This window comes from Astatotilapia calliptera, chromosome 1, assembly GCF_964374335.1.
Source record: "Astatotilapia calliptera chromosome 1, fAstCal68.1, whole genome shotgun sequence".
Classification (NCBI taxonomy): Eukaryota; Metazoa; Chordata; class Actinopteri; order Cichliformes; family Cichlidae; genus Astatotilapia; species Astatotilapia calliptera.
In genome coordinates this window covers 29,544,944-29,559,328 of record NC_137422.1, presented here as the reverse complement: position 1 = coordinate 29,559,328, position 14,385 = coordinate 29,544,944, and the positions used below count along the sequence as shown (strand labels likewise).

General features: G+C 38.4%; 2 protein-coding genes and 1 long non-coding RNA gene across 3 annotated transcripts; 1 reads left to right on the top strand and 2 right to left on the bottom strand.

Moving 5' to 3' along the window:
* Positions 1–714: 714 nt before the first annotated feature.
* On the bottom strand, positions 715–4,289 carry tmed3 (transmembrane p24 trafficking protein 3). Its single transcript, XM_026172294.2, has 3 exons — positions 3,057–4,289; positions 2,429–2,674; positions 715–1,542 (listed from the first exon to the last, which is right to left on the bottom strand). The coding sequence occupies exons 1-3, from the start codon at positions 3,204–3,206 to the stop codon at positions 1,309–1,311; spliced, it is 630 nt and encodes a 209-aa protein (XP_026028079.1). The 5' UTR covers positions 3,207–4,289; the 3' UTR covers positions 715–1,308.
* A 193-nt stretch (positions 4,290–4,482) lies between these two features.
* LOC113024979 (retinol dehydrogenase 13) lies at positions 4,483–10,084 on the top strand. Its single transcript, XM_026172281.2, has 7 exons — positions 4,483–4,753; positions 5,042–5,182; positions 6,450–6,641; positions 8,145–8,306; positions 8,382–8,498; positions 8,667–8,871; positions 9,071–10,084. Exons 1-7 carry the CDS (start codon positions 4,678–4,680, stop codon positions 9,165–9,167), a joined length of 990 nt encoding a protein of 329 aa, XP_026028066.1. The 5' UTR covers positions 4,483–4,677; the 3' UTR covers positions 9,168–10,084.
* Positions 10,085–10,835: 751 nt separating this feature from the next.
* Positions 10,836–11,596, bottom strand: LOC145429654 (uncharacterized). The gene is made up of 2 exons (XR_013909919.1): positions 11,270–11,596; positions 10,836–11,189 (listed from the first exon to the last, which is right to left on the bottom strand). It is a non-coding gene; the product is annotated as an uncharacterized LOC145429654 (long non-coding RNA).
* Positions 11,597–14,385: the final 2,789 nt, after the last annotated feature.

Below are 14,385 nucleotides of genomic sequence, written 5' to 3'. Positions count from 1 at the left end.
TACAGAGACACCTTGTGTTGGGTTTTCCTTTAATTTGCCACATTTCTATATAGCATTATGCACAGTGAAAGTCAAATGTTCAAGTCAAGCTGCAATAAGCGAAATACATTTTTAATGTGGCAGGACATTAGGATTAGAGTTTCCAATGGAGCTTCTTGAAAACATGGAGACCTAAAGTATTAAAGACTGTTAGAATAGCTTTAAGTACAATCTATAGTTTCCTTAATCTCTAAATTTTTAAAATTAAATAACATCGCGTATCATTGGATTTGAAAAAATATCACAACACTCGGTGCCAAACTTTAATTTGACAATGTCTAAAAACTTTCTGGCATGATTACTCTCATAATTGGCTGAAAGTAACCCTCTTTCAGGTTAATGAAGATGTTTCACCTCTCATCTGAAAATGCTCTGGTCAGAACTGAAGAAGCCTCTAAGATGAGACGTGAGAAACAAGAACCCAAAAAAGACATCCAGTTACCTTCGACTCAAGTGCTTGAGACTATCATGACCTGGATGACTGAGAACCTACACAGCCGTATTTAAAAAAATAATAATAATAATTTGTCTTCAAATCGAATTGAAATGTCAAAGAAACTATTTGTGCAAAAAATGATATCTGGTTGATACTTGGTGACTTTCCAGTGAAGAAAATGTAAAACATATAAATGAGAATCCAAAACAACAAACAAACAAAAAAACAGTAGTTGCGTGTATATGTATAAGGTTATATGTATTTAAATTAAAACAGTAAACTTCAACTTGGTTGGCATGAGGAAAAAACAAATGCCTAAGCCACTCCGTATGAAACAGACAAGACATGAGAGAAACGGAGCTCTCATAGCTCATAATGATTTTGCACACATAAATTAAGGTAACAATACATATAACAGATGTTATACAACAAATAAAACTCAAATTTAAACACAATTCCTCTTTGGTTTTTATGTGTGATACTACTACAGATGACAGAAATCCACAAAGCTGCTTTTATAAGTGAAACTAGGCTACTTAATAGGCAGATCAAAATAAACATGCCATCTCGTCCACCTCTATAAAAATAAAGTCTCTAAAGGCTGAAAGATGTCAACTGCATTTTAAACACAGACGTGAGTGGGGTTTCTTTTCAGTAGAAAGTTGTTGAATGAAAACAACTTGTGTAAAACCTGAATTCAAGTTTTGCCCGACAGGAATGTGAAAACTCCTTGATCTATCCATTTACCATTGGCTTTGATGAAAATACTAACAATATGTGTTCACATTAGCAAGCTTCCACTTGAGTTTCTTATGGCACACTGAGACCTTGGTTTAAGTGGTAGCTGCCACAGAGCCTTTCTTGTCAGAGAAGAAGCTCTTAAGCATCATGACTTGACCGATGCCGATGACAAACAACAGGACGGTTTCTCCGATGGACCAGTAGGTGACGCGCTCCAGCAGGTGCTCTGCTTTTGTGCGATCCTGCGCCTCTCTCAGCCTGTACCATGTCTGCGAGTCAGCCACCACCTTCAGGATCTCATGAATGGCGACGCAAGACGACTCCAACTGATAACAGAAAGATTAATGGAAATTCATCAATATGTACAGTAGAAGGTGGATCGCACAGATCAGAGTCACATAAACTCACTATACATTTGACCCTAGAGGTCTCAGTACTTGAATTAAAGAGTAGTAACACTATGCTATCCTATAGTCTGATATGAAATGCACAGTCACAACTCTTAACAATAAACACTCAACCTCTTTATTTATTTTATATATAATTTTATATTTATTTTACTTTATTATATTTAAGATATCTGTTATGTCATACTATATTCTACTGACCTACATACCATTCTACTTATTTAGGTTATTTTTGATACATTTCTTGAGATTAACAACAAATGCTGGTTTTAAGTTGCATCAAAGGAATTTCCAAACTCTTTTGAGAAATAAAGTATGGCTTATCAGATGTTACACTCTGTGTTTTGAGAAGCAGCAATGCTGTCAAACTGTTGACATTTCCTCTTTTGGGTGATCTGTGTAATTCCAGGAACGGAGAGTGCATTTAAATACAATATTTCCTTGTGAGCTTAATGTGAATAACTCTTGCACCACCTTGTGGACATTATATAAACACCTTTAAAGCAGCAAAAATACTATACCAATTTTAGATTACTTGTTATCACCTTACTAAGCATAACTGATATGTCTGTACTCATTTTTCATGTCAAAATACATCCTGTTTTTTCTGATTCAAATCATGATACAAACGTCTGTGATATGACATTGCAGTTCTGTCTTCTCAAGGCATGCTTGTCTAATTGAAGGCAGCAATGTTTAAACAGTGATAAGGTAATAAATTAGCTATCAAGTAATCCAGCATGTTCTTAAAAACAAACAAACAAACTGCACCTGACACACTGAAAGCACCGTGTTCATTACTGACCTGAGTCAGAGCTGTGGTTCTTTTCATGCTGTCCAGAATGGGTTCCTCATTCCCGTGGCGGAAGTCCAGATACACTACTTTGTGTGTAAAAGTGGAGAATTCATTGCTGAAGCAAACCTTGTAGACTCCCTTCATAGTTGTGGTGTGAGAGAAGCTGTCATACTGCTTCTTCTTCTCATTATACAAGGCATTGTCATGAGGATCTGTGACAAAGCAGTCCACATCATAGTTGCCCCCTGAAATAACCTAAGAGAAAATAAAACATATATAGAAGGAAAGAAAGTTGCAACGTTGCGTCGCTGTTAAATATATTGAAGTTATTGGATGTGGCTGTGTGTGTGTGTGCCAGCTGTTCCTCTGGGAATTATTGGGCTTCTCTTTAAAAGTCTTTATCTTGAAACGGAAAATAATCTGAGATAACATATGTTTTCAATTGATTGAAAAAAAAAACGGAGCCAAATTTAAGTAAATCAAAATATGCATTCTGCACTATTTTACGATTAATAGACAATTATAAATTTGTTCTTGATTTCTGGAAGCCGGAGAAAAAAACTTCAGCCTAAAAATTAGTCTGACAGCATCTGCTAAGTGCACACACTGACGTGATGGAGCTCTCAGAGGAACTTACTTGAAAGTCTATGTCAAACTTCACGTCTTTCTCCAGCTCCTCGTAGAAACACTGCTTGTCATTGTCAGGCAGTTCAAATGTGATCTCAGTCCCAGACACCACACATGCACCACACAACAGCAGCAAACAGGTGAGTGACAAATACAACATCGCGACAACAAAGAGAAGGTGCAGGCAGACAGACTATTCTTCACTATTCAACAATGATGTTAACAGTTTGTAGTTCTGACGTGGCGCGAGCATGAAGAACTTCCGGGACACTGTTGTTTAGTTTTTTTATTTGAAAAAAAAAAAATCCAACTTCTTCCAAACGTAATATAAAGACAGACAAGACCCAATTTAAGCTTTTAACGCAATTTAAAATATTTTAACACAAGTTTAGACCCACAAAGCGAAGAAATACGCTTAACCAGCTGTACAGAGATTTTAACCAATAACAGAGCATTACAACAGGTTTCCCCCTTTCAAAATAAGGGCACGGGATTAACAAAAGAAGCTGGAAACGAACAGACAAACGAATTTTAATAAATAAGGGAAGTCAAGTGAATTTTGAGTTCCAAAGTAGATTAATTTGCATGCAAAATTATTACTATATATTATTACTTGCACCAGTAAAGGTTTTTAGTAAAATTATATTTTCATGGCACAAATGTACTTAATCAGTAGTTAAATCATTCACTAGTGTTCAAAGGTTCTAAGATGACTACCAGTTTAATTTCATCTGTTTCTACTAATGACAGTGTTACGTCAAATTATTAATTAAAATTGTATAAATCTGTTTTACATGGTGTTTTAATTTGAAAATCCCTGTGAGAGATGTCTGACGAGGCAGGCAGTATTTCTATACCTTATGCTATAGTGGGAGTATCCTGAGCACATAATAGTACTATTACTACCATTACAAACAAACAAACAAAAATAAATCATAACAAAGTAATACACAACCAAGGTTCTACTTTGCAATGCATATTTAAAAATGTATTTTACCTGACATTTAGAGCATGCCTGCACAAGCTGAATGGCTGCTTTAATAAGTAAACTCTTTAGTACATGAGTCAGCAAGCTGCCGCATTACGCCCTATTGTCTCTTGATGGGTGTGTTTTGCGTGGCATTCTATTACACAAGCACGCTGCACAGAACTCCTATGGTCTGATCTTTGATATATATTACCAGATACATTTCCCCACAATGCCAAAACAAATATTCACTGTACTTGAAAGCTTAAACAAACCCCAAACCAAAACCAAATAACACACAACCAACAAAAACAAACAAACAAACAAACAAAAAACAAGTATGGCGTACATGACAGCAAGGAAATACACATATTTAAACCAATGACTGTTTTCTACAGTCATTGATTTAAATCATTGATTTAAACCAATGATTGATTTAAACGGAAGCTTATTCTGAAAAATCTCCTTTAAGTTCCACCACGCCCTCCACTTCCGGCTAGTTTATCGTTACAAATACGAAACGGGAAAACACGTATTTGTCGTTTTCGCCGTTGTTTGTGGTAGCTGACGTAAAGTTCCTTCCACAAAAACAGATCGTTAACTGCAAGTCTGCAGCAATATTAAAATTTCAGCTTCTTATATAAGTTCCAGAATTGCTTAAGCAATGCAAAACTACGCAGAGGCTGTTAAGGACTTCACCGAGAGACATGCAACTTGCCTCACGGTTGTCTTTGTTGCAGGTAAGCCTAATTCTTTATTAAATGCATACTGTTTAAGCTTTGTTAACTTGCACATTTAGTAGGATTTCTGATACGGTAATGAAAGGAGATCAGGTAAGCACTTTGTTCTGTCATGACAGATTATTGCTGTTGCTCGTAGGTGTGAAATTGTAGAAATATATAACAGTATGTAGCTGCTTGATTTAGCTTAGAATAAACATAAGAGTAAAAGGTAGTAAAAGGTCGAATGGAAAGTCTTCGGAACATTCTCTTACACCCTGTTCATAGCATAAATATCTTTTTTGTCAGGGGTAGGCGTGCTGGCCTTCCGCAGATGGATGGCAGGAGGAGTGTGTCGGAGCAAGGCCAGGCTGGAAGGGAAAACGGTCCTCATCACTGGAGCCAACACTGGTATTGGGAAAGAGACGGCCCTGGACATGGCCCAGAGAGGTAAGACCCTCCATGTTTGTTTGTTAAAGAAAAGTACAGAAAAACAAAAACATATGCAAAGGCTGTGTCTCACGTCCTGTACATGGGTGTAGGTCAGGGGTGTCAAATCCTCAGGGCCAGAATTGGTTTGACTTCTTTGGTGAAGGATGGCATAAATTTTAACCTTAACTCTAAACTGCATCATCATAGGTTTTACAGCCTATGATGTCATGCTACACTAGAACAATGAATTAATTTATATACAGTTATATGACAGAAAAGTTCATATTTTTCAAAGTCTGCTCTAGAATTTTTATTTTTTTTAAGAGTGGGTCCACAGTAAGAAAACAAAGAAAACAGACAATTTTCTGTTATTTAACAAAAACCTTCTGCACAATGAGCTACCAGAAGTTTTTCTGTATTTTCGCAACTTATTTCAGTTTAAGCTGGATTTCTATTGTGTAGAAAAAAGACACACTGTTATAATTGCGCTACTTTTTCTCATATTAAAATAGCACCAGGATTAAATATGCAGATAAACATCTGTACAGTGTCAGACAGAGGAGATTCACTGGTCTAAACCACTTAAGTGGAATGTATGTGGCCCGTGGTGTAAAATGAGTTTGAAATCCTTGGTTTTTATATCAGCCGTCTGGAACCATGAATTCTGCTTTCCGGCCATCAATCTGTCCCTGAAGCTCAAGGTCACTTGGGTTATACAGCAGAGCAGTGATGCAGAACACATCAGAAAGTCTACTTCTGAATGGCTTCAAAAAATAAAGTAATAAAAAGATAAGGTTTTAGAGTGCCCTAGTCAAAATCCAGACTTAAATATGATTAATATAGTTTGACATTACCTTAAACACGCCATTCATAAACGAAAACGCTCCATATAAAATAAGAGTTTGCCCTTATATTTGGATATTGACTCCTAAGAGTTACTTAACTTAAAATTAATAGAAGGGTTTTGCTGACATTTTTATTTTATTTTATTTTTTACATTTTTTAAATTAAATGAAGCACTGCCAAAAATGATTTAATTAAATCTCTATATAGTTGCGTAAAAAGAAACCATATCTACAGTCCTGTTTTGGACATTTGGTACTTAATGAAGAATATTATATAATAACCATTCAGTAACAACCAAGAAATGATAGAATATTAAATAAGTATCAATGACAGTAGGTAAAAATAAATCTGTAACCTCAACTAGTACTTTGGTTGCACATCCTCTGGTGTTTACATGTAAATATGAGTTGCTTTTGTATGTTTTTTCTTTTTCTCCAAGGGGCCAGAGTGATCCTGGCCTGCAGGGACATGACTAAAGCCCGTATTGCAGCAGATGAGATCCGTCAGAAGAGTGGGAATGGCAATGTGGTGGTAAAGAAGCTTGATCTGGCCTCACTACAGTCTGTCAGAGACTTAGCCAAAGATGTGGAAAAGAATGAGGAGCGCTTAGACATCCTCATTAACAATGCAGGTATTGCAGCAGTTCTACCTGGTTTTTTTAATGTCTCTGTAAAGCACTTTAAATCACCTTGCTGTTGAAATGTGCTACATAAATAAACTTGCCTTGCCTTACCTTAGTCCAGACCTTCCCAAAGTGTGGGGCCCGCCCCCTAGGGGGCGCGCAGAGCCATGGCAGGGGGGGCGTGGTATGAAAAGGAAAAAAATAAAATGCTTGGTCACTGCTATCATGGGGCGCCCACAGAAAAGCAAAGCAGGAGATGAAGCATAGCTGAATATGTTTCTAAACCAACTTCATTCTAAGCCAAAGGCTAGAAAATCTGGTGAAGCGTATCTGCCCTTTGGTTTCACCTGCACAAGTGTCGAGGTAGGTCTCCCCTGCAGAACTGGTTTTCCCTTCGTCGGGAGCAGCGCTGGGCTGTTTAAATCACGGACAAACAGTATCCCACATTCTTGATTTTTAGTTCACAAACACTTGTTGTAATGACTAACTACTCCTGACATTTTGTAGACGTTAGCTCTTTATACAGTAAAGTTACAGTGGGATACAAATAATATCAGGCTGATCCTGCCACGATTTGTCCCCCCGGTTCAAATCACGGACAAACAGTATCCTACAGCTGTTTATGTTTTTAAACCTATTTTGCACAGAGAGGCATTTTTTGAAAAATGTATTGATAGCAATGTTGAACATTATTACACAGGAAAAAAACAACTACAGTAAAATAATCACACCGCGACGCCTCTGTCTTTGTAAATGGAGGGACAGTAACTGCGTGTAAACCTGCAGATAGTCAGATTAACAGAAACAGTATTTTGTCTCTATCTGCCATTCTGGAATTCATCTCATGTAAACAATAACATGGCGCACAGCGTGACGTGAAAAAGGCACATACCTTTGACGTTGCGTGACGAACTCTGTATTCCTCGTCCACACGTAAACGCAAAAAAAGGTTTTTAAAAAATCTCAGCTTTCGGTGATTTGAAACGCCGTTTACGTGTGGACGAAACAGCTGCGTTTTCAAAAACACCCGTGTAGGTGCGGACGTAGCGTAAAAGAGTTAGTAGTTTATTTCATTACTACCTGTCATTTATTGCAGATTACTTGTATTTGCTTAATTGTTTACTAAATGTTTGAGGTGTGAAATAAACCGCAATGGAGCAAAATATGGGTGTGTGTGGTTGGAGGGTGTGTTGGTAACATTTTTCATGTAAAACAAAGGGGGGCCCAGCAAAAAAAAGTTTGGGAACCACTGCCTTAGTCAGTTAGTAGAAGTTAAATGTTGTCATCATTTTTATATTGTTAAGCACTTTGTGCAGCATCGGCTGTTTGAAATGTGCTATATAAATAAATTTGACCTTGATCTTTATGGGATCCTCATACAGATTTTTAGGAGGGTAGAATAAGTTATTTGGGGTTGAATGATACTGACAGACACTGAGAAATTAGTTATTTGTATGTTTTTATTTTTTATAATTTTCTTGTTTTGTTTTGTTTTTTCAATTTTTTTTTCAGGTATTATGATGTGTCCTAAGTGGAAGACTGAAGACGGCTTTGAAATGCAATTTGGCGTCAACCACCTGGGACATTTTCTTCTCACCAACTGTCTCCTTGACCTGCTGAAGAAGTCAGCACCAAGTCGCATTGTGATCGTCTCCAGCCTGGCGCATGAGAGAGGTAAAATCTTGGTGCTAAAGTCAAACAACCAAAGATTTTTCTTTGTCACACCTGTTTAAAATAAATTTCTTGCAGGTCAGATACACTTTGATGACATTAACGTTGATAAAGACTACACCCCCCAGAAGAGCTACCGACAAAGCAAGCTGGCCAACGTTCTCTTTGGCAAAGAACTGGCTACAAGACTGAACGGTAGTGTGACAGGAGTTCAGACACATGTATAATATACAGTATGTTACAAATAACCATTTTACCTCTTGTTTTCTATCTTTGTATCTTGAGTTAATGAGCATTGTTACCATGATTTTTACACTAGTGCGGTGTTTGACGCACGCCTGTTTCTGATGGACCTCTCATTAGGCAGCGGTGTAACCGTCTACAGTCTTCATCCGGGGGTCATCCGCACAGAGTTAGGCCGCCATCTATTTAATTCATTTCCTATGTGGAAGATAATGCTAGCAAAGGTCTTCATGAAGTTGGTCAAAAATCCCTGGGAAGGAGCCCAGACCACCATCTACTGTGCTGTGGACGAGAGCCTGGCAAACTCCAGTGGCCTCTACTACAGGCAAGTACATCTGACTGGAGAAAAATGATGTTCTCACAGTAGAAAAAGAAATGCTCTTATCCTACCAATTAATTATTCTAATATTAACAGAGGCTGAGATAAACAACAATAGAGTAAAAGGTTTTTAATACAAGCAGTTTGCAACCACACTGTATGACACTCTTCATGATTTATCTCTTTTCTTCATTCCACCGTACAGCGACTGTGCTCCCAAAAAGCCAGCACCACAGGCCCTGAATGATGCTGCAGCCAAGAAGCTGTGGGACCTCAGTGCTTCCATGGTTGGTCTGTCTTAAGCACAGCAGCCTGCCATCCCTTTATCAGCCCTGCTGTTTTTTGGCATTTCAGCGACCCTGTTTATATGGGCAAATAAAGTGCTAATCTTTACAGCCTTGCACATCACAATACACAATTTGATGTGCAATAAGATTTCTTTCCTGCTCAAATTTTATAGAGTTTGCAGAACCAGATTTTGCACTATTTACTCTACTCAGTATGCACTTATTAAAATCATTGGTGTTGCTTAGTCTTTATTTTATATATACTCTGTATACTTTGCATACTTTATCATTTACACAGGTACCCCAGTGTGTACCTGTGCATTACAGCTATATCATTATGAGAACAAGGCGATAATTACTTTTTATTCTGCCATTTGGGCTTATTTTGACAGCATGTTCTCATATATAACATTTGCTTTTATTCATGGCATTTAACAATTACTGACACATTGTAAAAGGATTTTGTTTATTTTTTTTGGTGTGGTTGATTTTCTATTGGGTAAACAAGAAAACCGAGAGGTAGAATGTGTTGAAGCAGGGCTGAACCAAAGGAAGTGACCTTAAGCGCTAGCAGCCGTGGGAAGATTGTTTTACTTGACAGGAGAGAGTTGTCTACCAGGTGTAGAGAGAGAGAGTAGATGCCTGAGGGGCAGAGAGCTAGTTGGATACACCCAGTACTGTAAGTCCAAAACACTCGTCAACTCACAGAGAGCCCTCCTGTCTGTGTGTGTGTGTGTGTGTGTGTGTGTGTGTGTGTGTGTGTGTGCGTGTGCGTGCGTGCATTTACAAGAAAATTGTGATGTTGTGTACTTTTTGTTCTCTAAGTTGAGAGTTAACTTAAAGACTGAAGGTAACATAAATAAGTGTAAAGCAAGAAACCACCAGCTGTTAAAATCTTTTGGCAATAAATCTGGCGACAAGTGTCAACACGTGCAATGACTCAACACTTTCAATGCATTTATACATTTTCTTTTTTATTTATGGGAAGTTATGGCTGTAAAGTATCTGCAATATTTGAAGCTTGTAGGTCATACAAACCAAAAATTGCGCAGCCATTTATCAGCACATTTGGCAATGATGAAAACAGCGAATAAGACCCCATTCTGATATAAATGACTCTCTCGTTCATAGATTTTAAGAGTTAAAAGACGAGGAAAAGAAGCGGAAAATTCTCGGGTGTTTGGAGGGATCTGTCATTTGATACGAACAATTCAAACTGCTTTTTAAAAGTAAAAGTCACAAGATTTAGTGACGTGAATGTAATTCCTTTGACCATCCTGAATATTTGAGTTTGCAAACTGTAAGACATCGCATACGTTTTTTTTCTGTATCAACGCCTTTAAACCCACACTTCTTTCTCCTATAGTTCTTATGCAGTATGATCCTTATGTCAGGCCCACTCAGCTGTAATTAAAGTGTAAAAATGTTTGTGGGTGTGAAAGTCATGTCAGTAAGCTGGCACGCATCACATTCAAGTTACTCACCTAGTTTTTTTTTGTTTTGTTTTTTTTTCACATTCAGCAGTTATGTCATTTTCCATGTACAGTCAATGGATTATGCTAGTCATGCTGTGTCATGTCAGGCTGAGACCCTGTTGCTTTCTAAACTTTGTGTCGTGGAAACCAAGCTTTCAGTATTGTAACTCAACTGTTCTTGTGTTAAGTCTTACAGCAGAGCCCCAAACACGCAAGTCTTTTTTTTTTAATAAGTCACTCTAGACAGATCACAAATTTGCAAGGTTACATAAGTGTCATTGTAGATAGTTATACATTCGCACAAACCCCATTCCTTGTTTTAAAGCCACATTTTAAAACGTGAAACTATCCATTCTAACGACTCCCAACATGTTTAAAATGCAAACATAAATCAGAAAGCACAGAAACTAGCATTCAGCATGTTTCACCAGTAATAAACTCAATGACTGAATTACCCCACAGGCTCTGTGGCTCAGATGTTACCTCTTCAGTATCTGTAGGTAATGTCATGCACATGCCCTTATCAGTTCTCCGTCCAACGGATACAGAATCTATAGCTGGGCTGGAAAAGTGATAAGGAGATGTGAGTGACCACAGTACCAGAAAAGCATCTGTTTAATCTGTTAAACTATGACGAAGTACCTATTTCTTAGGACAAAATGACTCCAAAGAGTGTTGAAAGTTTGTGTAGTTTTCAAGTTGCATAAACCTGGCATCCATTTCCTCGAAATCCCGACCCTGAAGGTGGTGTTCTTGAGATTTGGAGCAGAAGATTTCTGATGTTTCACTCCCATTGTTGAGCCGTGGAGGAAGTCGGTCTGCCGAGGAAAAGAAGTCCCTCTCTGTCTTTCTTTACTTTGTCTGCCGGCTTCTCAGATCCTCACTCAGCAAAGGACTTGTTAAGTCTTAACCAGTCAAAGTGGGGTCCTGTAGCAGTGGCCTTTCACTGTTTGACTGCTGACAAACTTTAAAGGACACACCCCACTGATGAGTTTTATTTCACCGCAGCCCCGCCTGGCTTGGAGGATTTCTAGTCTGCCATTGGTTCGTTTTCAGAACTTACCATACCTGCCCCCTGGCTCCTGAGGACAGAAGCCAAATAGTTCTTCCAATTGTCAATCATGGTCGATATCAGCCAGTGGGATGAGAGAGACCAAACTTGGTGGGTGTGTTTCCCACAGGTGTGGCTGAGAAACACATTCCAATATGTACATACCTGTCAGCTCCTCTGGTATTCAGCTGCTCCTAGAAAGTGAGACCTCTGTTGACCACTGGCTCTCCCCTTTCCTCCTCCTGGGGCCCATGCAGAGGTAGAAGGAAATAGCTCTCATTTCAGTTGCACACATAAGCAATTTTATATCCATGCAGTTTGTCTACTCAATTCTTTCTGTAAGTGTGCGCCACTTCCTTTAATATGATGGGATCCCATACGAGATGCCAATAGGAAAAAAAATTGCTTGGCTTATGCCTTGAAGGCTTTTTTCAGTATAAACACATGTGAGAAATATTTCAAAAGTGGTTTTTCAGTGGAGAAACAATATGGCATATCATGGTATATCAAGGCAGCTTTAGGTTCCTATGAACCAGACTATCCTGACATTTTTTATTATTATTAGTCCTTTATTTATCCAGGTAAAAAATTGAGATTAAAAATCTCATTTTCAAGAGAGACCTGGCATCATGGCAACAAAAGTCAAAATACACATACCACATAAGTATATAACATTTAAAACAAATACAATATCACATAACATGTGTAAAATATACAATAACCACCTTGATATGTGGTGTCAGCTAGCACACAGGTGTAGGTGCTGGCATGCACTATCCCTCCCCCAGCAAAGAACATCCTTTTGCTTCCTCTGGAGATCATAAAGGCTTGCTGAGAGTGTTTTTGGAGTGGAGATTTTTTGTTGTTTGCCCTTCTGGTATGCAGGTTCCCCTTGTTCCATAATCAAGCTCTCTCTCCTGCACCTCCTTTGAGAAAGGAGAAATGAAGGGACACAGAGTTTTTCTTCCTCTATGAGACCACAGAGGTAAACCATGTGGGCCTGAGGCAGGTGCAGGATTGCAGGTTTATAGCATTTGAGGGCCTAAAGCAGAGCAGCCTATGCCGCGACTACCTTTGGACGAGTCTGTGCATGCGTTGAGCTAAATCAGAGCAGTTATCGTGGCTACGGTTTACTGTCGCCAGTCATTATGCTTAAAGAGAACCTGCAGATTTCTCATCATTGCACTGTTTGCTGTTTTTACTAAAATCCTTTAACCCAGGAGCAACCCTGCTACCCACTTTGATGAAGATGATTCAATACATGGAAATATTAAAATCTCACAAAAAAGAGTTATAGTGATATTATCAATATATTCCCCCCAAAATTCTCATCTTTCTTTGAGTTATAAGGGAATTCTGTTTGCGCCATGTGCCAGCTGACTTCACGGGTTCTCAAGTTCACAGACACGATTCATACATACTGAAGTATGCTAATACAGTTATTTTAAAAAAACTACTCCACAGGTTAAACCAGTGTCCCTGATGCCAATTGCCATAAAAGCTGAAACCACCAACAGCTTAAATGAGCAAAAATATAATAAATATTAACAATAATAATAATGCCCAGTTTTTGTGTTTTTTCTGGGGTGTATTCCATAACTTACTTGCAGTGTAGGGGTTAGACCACAGCCGGCTTTAAAAAAGATGAAACTATGCCTCATGTACTGCAGAGATTTTGGCACTGAAATGCTAGTGGAATGATGTGGAACTACAATGCTGTGAAATGTGATTTTAATGGAGGTGTTCAGTTGTCTCTCAAGGGTAGAAAATGCTGCTAACATGAACACATTTGTTGCATAACACAATGTAGTTGAGTATTTGAATTTTAGGCTCTGGTTCAGGGCTGGACTGCATTATGTAGTAAGGCTTTATTTTAATTCTTTGTATTTATTTAATCCCTATCCTTTCTTTGGAGTCCTGAAAACCCAGTGGCTTGGAAATAAACGCTCAAAACGATTCTTTAATCAACATGACACTTTGTGATTTTTCCCAATTTCTAAGATTCGTTCACAAGCGTGACTTCAAAGTGATAAAACATTTCTAATGGTTAAATACAACTGATGTTTTTTTTAATATGCACTTTACTCGTAATGGGCGTTGACAGTTGTCTTTACACAGCACCACCCTCCAAAATCCCAAATAAGCCAACTGGAATTTCTATTTTTGGAGTTTTATTGCAGATTCTTTATCAAAAATCTAACAGGACCTCTCTGGTGTTGAATTGACCTAAAACACATTTATGGGAAAGGTTAATATACTCTTTCAGTGGCTTTCAGTGATTCTTTGTTATTACAAAATGCTTTTTGTACTTTGCAACTTTGTCCCAAAGGTATAAAATTAGAGAATCACAACTGTGTCAACTTAGTCTGTGTTAATTGACCATGTGCATTTTGTGCCCACATGACCCTGTAGTACTGAAATTGCATTGTTAGCATGACATTCATGCTTATATTTGTGGGACTAGACAAAAAGGGCATATCAGGATCAGGGGTGTCTGTAAGAATTCCAGGGTCCAGGCTAGAGGGAGGATTTTCAGAGGGTTGTGAGGGGTTGTTGGGCCCGGAGGCTGTGTCCTGTCACAGGGGATAACAGCATTGTTGAGTGAGCACATAGACAGCAGGGCGGGTGCTGAGTCAGCTGTCTGCCTGATTTAGCATACGCTGTGCTGCTCTGGATGTTTCAACGTACGATTCCCACCGGCTTCTCG

Bases quoted from the DNA above. Each gene is read 5' to 3' on its own strand.
- tmed3 (XM_026172294.2), bottom strand. From the start codon at position 3,206: ATGTTGTATTTGTCACTCACCTGTTTGCTGCTGTTGTGTGGTGCATGT. The intron at 2,675-3,056 runs GTAAGTTCCTCT...ATTTTCTCTTAG, and splicing joins AGTTTGACATAGACTTTCAA to GTTATTTCAGGGGGCAACTA. The intron at 1,543-2,428 runs GTCAGTAATGAA...TTCTGTTATCAG, and splicing joins GAACCACAGCTCTGACTCAG to TTGGAGTCGTCTTGCGTCGC.
- LOC113024979 (XM_026172281.2), top strand. From the start codon at position 4,678: ATGCAAAACTACGCAGAGGCTGTTAAGGACTTCACCGAGAGACATGCA. The intron at 8,307-8,381 runs GTAAAATCTTGG...AATTTCTTGCAG, and splicing joins CAGCCTGGCGCATGAGAGAG to GTCAGATACACTTTGATGAC. The intron at 8,499-8,666 runs GTAGTGTGACAG...ACCTCTCATTAG, and splicing joins ACTGGCTACAAGACTGAACG to GCAGCGGTGTAACCGTCTAC.